The sequence below is a fragment of the Montipora capricornis genome, chromosome 4, assembly GCF_036669925.1.
Source record: "Montipora capricornis isolate CH-2021 chromosome 4, ASM3666992v2, whole genome shotgun sequence".
Classification (NCBI taxonomy): domain Eukaryota; kingdom Metazoa; phylum Cnidaria; class Anthozoa; order Scleractinia; family Acroporidae; genus Montipora; species Montipora capricornis.
This window is the reverse complement of record NC_090886.1, coordinates 8,526,613-8,539,112: the sequence shown is the minus strand read 5'-3', so window position 1 is coordinate 8,539,112 and position 12,500 is coordinate 8,526,613. Positions and strand designations below refer to the sequence as shown.

At 40.2% G+C, this 12,500-nt stretch overlaps 1 protein-coding gene across 3 annotated transcripts in view; it reads left to right on the top strand.

Moving 5' to 3' along the window:
• The window catches only part of LOC138045462 (probable E3 ubiquitin-protein ligase RNF144A), a 20,443-nt gene that overhangs the window by 7,492 nt on the left and 451 nt on the right, over window positions 1-12,500 (top strand). For all 3 annotated transcript variants that reach the window (XM_068891975.1, XM_068891977.1, XM_068891976.1), the window contains exons 3-9: window positions 2,117-2,221; window positions 2,625-2,685; window positions 5,894-5,994; window positions 6,579-6,679; window positions 8,051-8,204; window positions 9,556-9,645; window positions 10,686-12,500. The exon at window positions 10,686-12,500 is cut by the window's right edge and continues 451 nt beyond it. In XM_068891975.1, coding sequence (XP_068748076.1) covers window positions 2,117-2,221; window positions 2,625-2,685; window positions 5,894-5,994; window positions 6,579-6,679; window positions 8,051-8,204; window positions 9,556-9,645; window positions 10,686-10,793 — 720 coding nt within the window. In that variant the 3' untranslated portion in view covers window positions 10,794-12,500. The remainder of the gene's footprint in view (window positions 1-2,116; window positions 2,222-2,624; window positions 2,686-5,893; window positions 5,995-6,578; window positions 6,680-8,050; window positions 8,205-9,555; window positions 9,646-10,685) is intronic.

Sequence of the window (12,500 nt, the reverse complement as noted above, 5' to 3'; positions counted from 1 at the left end):
CCCCATTTTTTATTTCTCAAAAGTAATCAGAAGGGCATGATGAAACTTTCTGCAAAGTTTTAAAAAAATTCTGTCTACTGGATTCAGAGCCACCCTAATTTTCTGATTTTTTTAAGGTAGCTCTGAATCCTCTGTGGGAGGTGCAGTGGCCTCATGGTTAGTGCGCTCGACTCCAGAGCCAGTGGTCCCAGTTCGGGCCCTGGCCGGAGATGCTGTCTTGTGTTCTTGGGCAAGACACTTTACTCTCACGGTGCCTCTGTGCACCCAGGTGTATAAATGGGTACTGGCGAATTTAATGCTGGGGGTAACACTGTGGTGGACTGGCATCCCATCCAGGGGGAAGTAGAAATACTCCTAGTTGCTTCACGAATGCTACTGAAACCTGGGATAAGCTCTGGCCTGATGGGCCACTTGGCTCGTATCTGTATCCTTTTTTTTTCAATGTGGCCTTCTAATCACTTTTCGGCAATAAAAAAGGGGGCGTCACTGAGTTCATTTTTGAGATATGAGCAACGAAATCCAAAATATAGGATGTTTTTTTCTGGGCTTCCCCATTGCCAAGGTAACATATGATCACATCTTGTTTGGAAATAATCAGTGTTTTATATGGTACCATAACATTGCTGTTACGTGATACAGTGTGGTAGCATTATTCGATCGAAACAGAGAGTCTTCTAAGTGGTGGCACCCTTTCGAGTCTCCGTAAGAAGGCTTTCTAGAGATTTAGGGCTGGGCACAAGCTGGGCACTAGTATGGCATGTAAAGCCGAAATCAAGTGTCTTTTTCTGATTCTTGTGACATCTGTTTGACCAAATCCGTAAAATTAACTGCTAATTTTGTCGCGTTCTTTTCTGTATATTGGGTTGTTCCAGAAAAAATCCACACCCCCCCGACGGATGGGATTCTGGAAATTCTCGTGGGAGGGGGGGTCAAGAACCCTGGAAATCCAGGCGGGAGGGGGGGGGTTGAACTCGAAAAAGTCTTCTGCAGGGGTCATCTGAACCGATAGTTCACGGGATTCGAACGTTTAGTTCGGTGACAGTTAAGCGCTCTCAGACCCTGAAAATAGTAGAAATATTTTGTTCACATATTTCTCACCTGACAAATGATAATCTAAGTTCCTTCGCAGGTCCTTTTATAGCAGAAAACGCGAACAACATACTAAAGAAAGAGCCTTCGCAACAATATTGCAACGAAGAGTTTGAAACGCCTGACACATTTTTACTCGTACCCAGACCCAGCGCGCCACTGTTGTTTCGTGTAATGATACAAAGAAAGGACAAAGAAAGCGCAAAGAGCAAAGAAAGAACAAGGGCAATTGATTTTTACGAGCTAAGAGTGTATAAACACTCGTTCATGTTTTAGCATTTTTGCTCCTTCCTTTTCTTAGTTCCACACAACAGAATTTTTATATAATTTAGCAAAAGCTTTAGAAATTAAAAAAGAACATCTTCTATACGTGATTGTGCGTATTTTCTATTAAAAATAAATTAAATTTAAGCCTAATATTTTTTCCCGGAAATCCAGGCAGGAGGGGGGGTCTTTTGTCTTGGAAATCCAGACAGGAGGGGGGGTCTTGGCCTTCAGGAAATCCAGGTGAAAGGGGGGGTTAAAAAATGACCCCATTCGTCGGGAGGGTGTGGATTTTTTCTGGAATAACCCATTTTTGATAACAAATCTGAACAACCTTGACTATTTACCACAAGTTTCGAAATGCCACTCACAGGCAATGTTATTTCCATAATGTGACAAAGAATAAAAAAATTTCACCAAAGGAAAGTATAACTATTAAAAAAATTAGGCCAAAAATAGAAATAAATCTGCCTGTCATAAGATGTGATGTTGTCATGGTAACGACCATACTAGTATTAGTCTCTACAGGAAAAACGTTGAGAGAAATTAATTAGGTTTCCTTTTGTAACTGATGTGCCCTGTAGTGAGGGTATTCACAAAATAATACTCGAGGGAGCCACCTGAAGTAGATGTATCTCTCGAACAACAGAAACCTTTGAATTAAAAGGTCATTCGACATCATTTTTGAAAGGTCTTTCAAATAAGCAAAAAAGTTAATATTACTCGAGACAGAAACCATAACGTGATCTTTTTTAATTTGCAGTGCGTACAGCAGTATGTGTCACACTCAATCAATAACGGCAGTGTCCTCGGAATGTCATGTCCAGATGCACTGTGTCCAAAAAATGGCCAGCTTTTAAAGGATGAGGTAGGGACCTAATGTTAAATAAGATAATATTGATGATCAAAATAATCACTTTGCTATATTGAAGCCCCATCTAAATAAATTATTATTATAGCTGAGCACATGTTGGTTTTCAATGAGAAAGGCAACCCAGAGCAGGTAGAGAAAAATCCTCACCTAGGAGAGCTGTAGAGATTAGCAACAATTTGAACTGAATTACTATGATATCAAGTCTTGAGCGATTCAACCTAGGATGCAAACTTATCTATTGGTGTAAGGCAAGTGCTCTCACTAAATATCTATAACCGTAGATAGCTGGGATATCACTAATTAAGGATCTAAATTCATAATTTTGACAAATTATAATTTGTCAGTGAGTGAGAAGAGAATGTCTCATTTTGTATGAATTTCTTGTGTTCTATCTCAGATTTCTTTGCTGGTCAGTGACCAAATGTTTCAGAAGTATATTACACTTGTCAAAAAGAAAGGTTTGCAAGATTCTCTTTTGTGGTGAAAAATGATTATTTATTTGCACAGCTTTTTCTCTATACATTTTACCAGGTAAACATTACTTGAAATTTCTTGCAACAACACCCTTGCTCTTAGCTAATCATTTAAGGTGGCTTACTACAGTTTTCCGAAGAAAAAGTTCAAGGTTTTGGAATCTGTGAAATTAAAGCAACAGGATGTCTCTTCTGAAGTGTTAGTCACTGCAATTGATGTAAAATGTAATTTTACCAAACAAATATATATGCAAATCAGGGGAAAATGCTAAACGTAGTGACCGAGCTCCTGGAGGGGGTACTGGAAACTAGACACTTCAAAGGCTTTTTTCTCGAAAACCAGCCATACAACCTCACCTCAAAATTTCAGGATTTCTGAAAGCGAGAAAAAGTAATTATTTAGAGAAATAAACAGTTAAATCTGCCAGACAGGTTTTTCACAAATGACAAAAACTTTGATTTTCGTCTATTTTAATAATAACTGAAAAACTGTCTGATAGAACTTTTTGAAAAAATGTTGATGGTTTTATCTACATGTTGTTTACTAATTTGCAAAATTTTAACCCTGGTTGTATGGCTACAATCTTGGACAAAATAAAATGGAACAGAAATGCCCCCTCTCCCCCAAATCAAGGATGAAGGTGCGTGAAGGCCAAAACGCGCCATTTTCCCATCACTGATTTTGGGGGGAGGGGTGGTCTCAATGTTCCATTTAATTTGTCCAAGATTGTCTGTAGAGGCTATGACGTCACAAATTCAAGATTTGGGCAATTAAGAGGTCATATGTCAACACATTAATCATCCGAAACCACTGGCCTCTGACGCAGTCACGCTCGTCGCTAGTGTTGCTATGTTGAGATACTACATGGAAGATATTTTAAGAGAAGCGGAGCGTATAAAAAACCCAAACCTAAAATGAAAATTTGCCAGTACGATCAAGAATAAGGGTATAACTCTACGTAGAATTGACGAAAAAATTGCCACCGAGAGAAAGAATACCCGAGGAAACAAAAGTAAGAGTTAGAGTTCTCAAGCCCACTACTGATCTTACTCTGGAAGCATTTCTGGGGAGTTAATCGATAAAACTATAGGGTCTATGTAGGGCCGCATCGCAGAGATTAAACGAAGCAATGGCAAAAGACTCAAGCATTAAAGTAGCGCTTTTGAAGCTTTGTACAGCACTTGAATGGTTTTACATGACATTAAAACGTTTAAGGCACGATTCACAAGACTTTTTATACGATTAACGTCTCTTTTGAGATGCTTTTCAACGGTTAACCCTTTAAGCCCCGAGGGGTTCCCCATTGACGAGTAAAATCGTCTGGCGTTAGACAGAGTAAAATCTATAAGTGCCATTTGGCACTATCGGGGCTGAAAGGGTTAAACGGGGACATAGTTTTTTCACGCTGTTAGCTTAACCCTTTAAGCCCCGAGGGGTTCCCCATTGACGAGTAAAATCGTCTGGCGTTAGACAGAGTAAAATCTATAAGTGCCATTTGGCACTATCGGGGCTGAAAGGGTTAAGCACGGTTAACAAGCAATGGAAAAAAGAGTCAATCTGTTCTGTCACCTTTCTGGCCAGACGACAAAATCGTGAAAAATCGACAAAATTCGTTGCTGATAGCCTGCAAATCGTGCCCATCAACACTTTTGTGAACGTAAATCATGCTCTATTTTTCAGCGTGGAAAAATCAGAAGATAGATCAGGTAAATATCGCCAACAAATTTAAGGGAGTGCAAATGCAGTTCTTAAAATTCAACAAGTTTGCGTATTCGGTATGGTTAGCGCACGGATGCAAAGTCTAAAGCGTAGAATGTGGGTAGGTTGGATAGTTGGATGGGGTAGATAATCTGTGGTAGGAGGCTCGAATCCTCCTTACATGCGATTTCTTTCTTTCTTTTTTTTTTTTTTTTTTTTTCCAATAGTTTTATTCCCTTTTTTGTTTGCAATTTATGTTAACGTGAAATGCCACTTGTATTTAGTTTTTTTTCAGTGTCGCCTTGCTCAGTTTATTTTTTGAATGGGAGATGTGCTCTCAGATGATGTAACTCTTGAGCGAACGAGAGCAGATTTTGTGTCGTGATTACCCCATATACTACTGGTAACGCCAAGCTGGGGCTCATAGACAATCTTGGACAAAATAAAATGGAACAGAAATGCTCCCTCTCCCCCAAATCAAGGATGAAGGTGCGTGAAGGCCAAAACGCGCCATTTTCCCATCACTGATTTTGGGGGGAGGGGTGGTCTCAATGTTCCATTTAATTTGTCCAAGATTGTAGTTTTTGAGAAAAAGCCCTTTGAACTGTCTAGTTTCCAGTCCCCCCCTCCAGGAAGTCTGTCACTATATTAAGCGTTTTCCCCTGATTTGTATTTATTTGTTGGGTAAAATTACATTTTACATCAATTGCAGTGACCAACACTTCACAAGAGACATCATTTTGCTTTAATTTCACAGATTTCAAAATTTTTATATTTTTTCTTCGGATAACTGTAGTAAGCCACCTTAATCTTTGCGGAGCCTCTTACAAAAATCTCAATGATATTTTCTTTTAAATTCTGTCTTTGTCTGGAAGAATGTAGATAGTAGATAGACCTGGAATATCTCTAGGAGGCTGAAAGAGGTGGCTAATAGTATTTTAGTGGCTAAAATATATCTTTTCACTGACCAATAAACAAAGATTTGTGAAGTACTGTGAACTTTATTTTGTAAAATATGTGACTACATAGTTTTTTAGTTACACTGTTACAGTAGCTATCTTGATCAAGATTAACATTATTCATAGGATAGACAGATGTTAAAGGAAAAAAAGGGAAAGAACTGTAAATTGGCATTAACAAAATTAGTAATGAACACAAATCAAATCAAATGTTGTTTTTTGAGGAGAGGGGAAAACTGGAGTACTTGGAGAAAAACCTCTTGGTACAGTGTAGAGAACCAACAAACTCAACCCACATATTACACTAAGTCTGGGAATGGAACCTGGGCCACATTGGTGGGAAGCGAGTGCTCTCACCACTGTGCCATCCCTGCACCCCATAAAATCCCACTGGGGCTTGTGAAATTTGTTTTAGAAAAGCAGCATAAATACAGTGGTATCACATTACATGGACTGACCAAGAACTTTTAAATTTAAAGCTAGTACCTTGACAGCTATCTGGTAAAATGTGAAATATGACTTTAACATTCTACAGAGGTTGCTGTAGACAAATCAAAAGCCTTCTGTCCAATGGCTGGTTGTGATGGAGTCTGTAATGGTGTTCCTGGAGCAGCTCAGTCTACAGTCTGCAAGGAGGTAAAATGTTAATACCAAAAAAGGGCAAGTACTGGTACATGCAACAAAATGAAGTTGTCAATGCATTAAGTGACGTCTCATTTCTTCAGAGTACATTACTCAAATGTTTTTTAGCCTTTAAATAAAACTGGTAGATCCCAGTAACTAACTTGGCTACATAAACATTGTCCAGTTGTGGTTTTAAATTTTGCTATGTACATAAATGCTTCCAGCTTTTGAAGCATACATGTATATTTAATAATCAATAAAATCCCATCTGGGGCTCAGATTTTCCGAGTTTCCATTTGATGCACAATATATTTTATGTAGCATTTCTCGCGTTACTCAACCAGGGCAACTAAGTGCTGATCAAATAAGTTCAAAAGTTACTCAGGTGGCATTTTTGAGGAAGAAAAATCAAAGTGCTACTCACTTAGGTCCTTTTTTGTTGTTATTGTTTTAGTTGATTCCACACAAGCTCAGAATATCAAATGGACAAAACACTTTCTAAGCAATTTTTTTTAGCATTTAGCACCTGCCAGGCTCTGTTGCCACAATACTCTTGTCCATTAATGAGTAATGAAATATATATTTTTATCTTTCAGTGTGGTTATACGTTCTGTTTTGATTGTAAAGAGAGCTGGCACATGGGAATGACCTGTGAGGAGTATAGAGCAACCATCTCTGATTTGGCTTCTGGTGTAAGGTAGGATTTAATGGTCCAATTGGGGTGCATAATGTAATGAATATCTCTTGAGGACCAAAACCCAATGCTCCATGAGTACCAGTGTTACCGGGGACAACAGAATTAACTATGAGATGGTGATGTGAAGTGCTATTTTCTACCCATGTAAACCATGTAAGCATTAGCCCTACTAATGGAAATGGACCCACTCAAGGACAGAGAAAAACTCTGACCAGGGTGGAAATTAAACCCGCGACCTTCGGGTTAGATCACCGCTGCTCTACCGACTAAGCTACAAGGTCTGAGACGGGAGCAGGTTGTGGAAATTGAAGATGTCAAATTCACGGCAATGAATATGTGCAAGTACAAGGGGTTACGTTTATGCAAACGTTGGCCATGTGGCACTTATATTTCAACAGAATTAACTATGAGAGGGTGATGCGAAGTTCTATTTTCAACCCATGTAAACGTAACCCCTTTTACTGGGGACAAGTTGTGCATTATATGGCATAGGAGTGGCACGCGTATGCATCCCTGCTGTATATATGGTAGAAGCTGGAAAAGTAGCCTTCAGAAAACTCCTGTAGAATCTGAGCCTTAGCAAAATTTCCCCCGTAAAATTCCGAAAATATGCCCTTCCATGTATAAGCACCTCCAAATATACGCCCCCCAAAGCGGCAACGCAAAAAATCCTCCGTTAAATTGCCCCTCCAAATATAAGCCCCCCGGGAGCTTGTACTCAAAGACAAAGTAAAACAAAGCAAAAACGGTAAATTTACTTTCCAACTATAAGGCTTGCCCAATTGATGTGGAATCGCAAATTTCCCTCCGTAGATAAGCCCCTCCGAATATAAGCCCTTCCAAAAACAAGCCCCTCGAAACGGGCCTTTGAAAAATATAAGCGCCGGGGCTTATTTTCTGAATTTTATGGCATACAAAGTGGCTAGAGGTAGTCTATATGTATCCCCTGCGAAAAATACCATTTATTATATAAACACCAATGAAGTTACCAAGTGAGCTTTCGCGTGAAAACATGCTATCCTCACACAAAGATAACATGTCATTTTCACATGTGAAAAGATAACTGTTGCTATGGTTACATACGAAAATCGCGCCTTTCGATGCCTTTCGTGAATAATTTTAATTAGTAATTCATTGGTGTTTATATACTAAATAGAATATTACATGGTCGCTTGGAAATACGAAATTTCTCTTCTGGTGTTGAAAAATATTTCACAAGTGAGCGCAGCGAACAAGTGAAAAATTTTTCAACACTAGAAGATCAGAGAAGTCTCATAACTCCGCGTGGCCATGTACACTGTAATATCCTCTATATAATCACTGATGTTGGCTGCACTGATATTGTATGGATCTATCACTGTTGCTTGTCAGATTTGTGGATATCCTGAAGGAGAATGGTGAAGCTGGTGACATCAAGGAATGCCCATTGTGCCAAGTGCTGATCATGAGAGAAGCTGGATGTGCTCAGATGATGTGTGGTCACTGTAAACATATCTTCTGTTGGCATTGCCGCAAGTCTTTGGATGTAAGTGTGAATTTATTGGATCAAAATAATGATGATGATGATGTTGATGATGATGATGATGATGATAACTGTTACTTCTTGATCACTTGAAAATCAAGTAAGCATTGATACACTACAATCCAGAAAACAGCAGTTCTGGGTTCTGCTCACATCCTCCGACAAGTCTTTTATCCTGTTCACACCAACAAGACACGTTCAATTAAAGTAGGTTTAATGAAACGAAAATCAGTCACAGAAGAATGTAGGACTGGCTTTTTCATCAGATTCAGGTGAGTTTCAATACATGCTTAGCCTGTTCCAGGCTCCCAGATAGTCGGGAAAACGAAAACAGCTGCGTGGGAAAAGCGAGGGGCCCCCACTCATTTTTCGCAGGCACTTTTTTCCCTTTCCCTACCATCTGGGAGCCTGGAATAGGCTAATACATGCTTTGATATGTGCTAAATTTGTAACTGACAAAAATCGGTATTCATGATTTGAAAAAGATAATACTTTTAAACCGTGTTGAACCAAACATGTTTAAAACATGGTTTACTTTTGGTGTGAACAGGGCATAAGACTTGATGGGTAGATTTGTAAAAGAATAAACCTCGTTTTGCAAACCATGAGAAGTACAATCATGAAGGTTACTAATAGGTAATGCCCAATTGTCTGTGGTAGTTCAGTGAGCCACCCTGCTCATTAAAGTTACGCTGAATGCATGTACTTTGAAATGGCGCATCTCAGGTAGTCATCATGCAGTCCATGGATGACCTTGGAGGCCTTGGGCAGCTTTAGTGAGGAGTGAGGGAAGAAGACCTCAGATTGCTTGAAGAAAAATCCTTGGAGCAGGATTGAAAACCAAACTCAACTCCCCCACCCTCCTAACGCAAACTCAACCCCCCCCCTGTAACCTTTAACCCTAACCCCAACCTCTCCCTCCTCCCCCCCCCCCACCCCCCCTCCTCCAGCATTAACAAGACTTTACACAGTGGTCTTTTAGAAGCAGAACACTGGCTCTGCAAGGTTAATTTAAAACATGGAACTTTTTCGTGGCAACACTGGAAAACCAAAATTTTCTTAGTTCCTATTTAAGCTACAAATTAAGATCCTTAAGTTATGGGCAAACCATTTACTAAAGAGCCCGAGGATCTTGAAAACGCCAGAATACACCAACAGTTTGGCTAGCTCTTTGGAAGTTATTATAAGCTTCAGAGGTGTTAAATACACTTAAAAAATATGACATTTATTCCATGGCCAATTCTAATAAAAACATATCAAGTGAATGGATTTTATATTTAATCAATTTATGATTTCTGCATAGTATATCTGGAAAGGCTATTTACTGATTATCAATTTATTTTGTTGATTACAGAGGGACATAATGTTGCGACATTACGACAAAGGTCCATGCAGGAACAAGCTAGGTCATTCCAGGGCATCTCTTTTCTTACATAGAGCGCAGGTAACTGGAACTTTAATAGGAAGATCATCTCTTTGACTGTCTACCCTCCACCCTTAAAAATATTCTGTCACCTTTTAGTATTCTTGTTTGTTGAAAAGCTTTTGTACAGATCCCACCCTCCTTCCACTTACAAGCACCCCTTCAATTGCCTTCCACACAAATAGCCGTTTCCATGTCTTGGTTATTTGGTACAGTAAACAACATCATCGCTCTTTGGAGGTTGGGTGCCCGAAACATCCTGGAGCTTCCACGATTGGCAGCCAGCTCCAAGATGGAGACTGCACCGATGGCTGGCAAAACCTGACAACCCAGCCATGAGCTCCACGCCCCCGAGAAGAATGGGCACCCGTCACACTGATACACAGTGGAAAGCAGAGGGTGGGGAGGGAGGGAGGGAACAAAAACCGCTAAACGCTACACACACAATGCTCCTACTTCCCGCCACACTGATAAATAAGCGATACAGCCCAAAGCACGAGGTATTCCACGCATGCGCCAGTATACTACAACCACTGACCAATTGCTGCAGTCGCTCCTAGTTGTTTACTTGGTTACCCTCATGAAAAAGCGAGGGCAAGAAAAGACCACAACTTACACGGAGAGAGTAATGGCTGCTCCCTCTTTACCCTTTTTCCTTGTATTTTCGTAGAAATGTCCGGTCCTTTTGAAATTTTGCTGACCCAAATAGCAGAGAGCATACAATAATACAATACAATACGTACTGAATTGACCGCTCCCCATAGGGGCTTTTCAGGGCCAACGAATCAACGAAAAAACAGAACACAACAACTACAACTGTTAAGAATCCTAACTGGCTGGAGGCAAACCAGTTGGCTATTTACAAGTGCAGCTGGGAAGTTGAACCAGGGACTACCAGGATCAAATTCAACGAGTGGTCAGAGCGGGTCTTGAACCCGGGATCCCCGGATCTCAAGGCAAGCGCCCTAACCACTGGGCCACACTGCATAGTTACGTAGCTGTGCACTATTTCCTTCCTTCTCGTCAAACTCGTGAATTTTGTATAATTCTCTGTTTTTCAGGTCATTGCCGGATTTGCATTCTTTGGATTAATGATTTTAGTAGCATCACCTTTTCTCCTCATAGTTTCGCCTTGTTTGTTGCTTTCAAAATGTATGTTTCGTAAATAACATGGCACCCTAAGGATATAATTTTTCAAAAATTGGTCAACAGTTTAGAACTTACCATTTAGAATGTTATTCGCGAAAAATAACATTGTTTACTATTGGTTTAATAGTTTTATGACTTTTGAAAAGTCTTATTCTCTCAATGAGAGAAAACCTCAATTTCGTTTCATTAAATACTAAAATATTATTAACAAATAAAGCAATTATTGTGATATTACTGTAAAATAGTGAAACGATTTTTTTTTTTTTTTGGGCTTCAAATCATGCCCTCTTACAATGTCACAGAAGATTCGTTGAATGCGAGACTTTGTAAAGCTGGATTTGTACTAAAGTGCCTATAGACAGAGGTGATACTCAAACAAGTGAGGTTTGAGGGAGATTTTCGTGTGCAGAAGTCCAGCAAATAAAAAATCTAAGATTTTGTTAGATTATTATTATTACAGCAACTGTAAATAGTTACAAAAGGCCGTTGGCAAAACCAGGATCGGATCGGATCGGATCGGACCTGACCGGACCCGACCGGGTCGGGTCGGATCGACAAAACTCGGACCAGATCAGTAACAAAATTCGCGCCCAAAGTAGACACATGAAATCCCTGGGTCACCAGTTAGGTTACTTCCGACCTTCGCGGATGTCCTTCGGGAAAAAATTCGTACGCGCGTTAGTTTCGATAAAATCAGAAGAAAGCTTAGTAAATGTAGTTTACGACAAAAATAATGTTTAAGCGAGTTTTCCTTTTAATAAGTGTCAGGATCGGAGCTGGTGCTGCCGCACGTGCAAAATCACGGCACAATGTTATTCACAGGGCATCAATCAACAAAAGTTTGTCAGGAAATTCCGATATGTAAAATATTTTTCCCATGGCGTCCACTTACACAACACGTCTCGCATATTTTTGGTTATTCCAACCTTAGATGCGGATATCTAGACAACCAATCAGAATATCGAAAACACCTGAGACAGTTTCGTTGATTGATGTCTTGCGAATAACACTGAAGTCATCTTGATCTTGCTCGTGCTGCGGCATCCGATACCCGATAAATTCAATAGAAGAACCCTCGGCAGTTTCCCCGGGGGGGGGGGGGGGGGGTGACTCCCATATGAAACAGACGGGGATGCTCGTCGTCTCGCTTAGGGGTGTAAATTTTGGATTTTGGTCTCGCTTAGGGTGTTCCGGGCAAAGCGCCAATATTTTAAGCCGCCAAAGTCTCGTTGAGGGTTCCGCGAAGAAACACAGAATTACGCGAAGAGAAACAAAAGTCAAATTTTCTTTTTAACTTGTTTTTAGGGGTCAAAATTTGCTTAAGACACGCCCAGATTGGTCTTCTTTAGGGGTCACAAAAAGCTTGAGCCACGCCCAGATGGTCTCCTTTAGGGGTCGAATTCAAAATTTCCGACGAGCATCCCTGTCTGTTCCATATGGGAGTTTCCCTCCTCCCCACCGGGGTGGTTTCACGTCTTACCGGCTCCTGACACTATAAGGAAAACTCGGTTAAACTATATTTTTTTCGTAAACTACATTTATTAAGACTAAAAACAAAATAAGTATGCAAGGCTGGTTGTGCGGCTGTGAGGTTGTATATTTTGTTTGTTAGGATGTTATTGAAACTAACGCGCGTACGAATTGTTTCCCGAAGGACATCCGCGAAGGTCGGAAGTAACCTTAACTGGTGACCCAGGGATTTCGTGTGTCTACTTTTGGCGGGAATT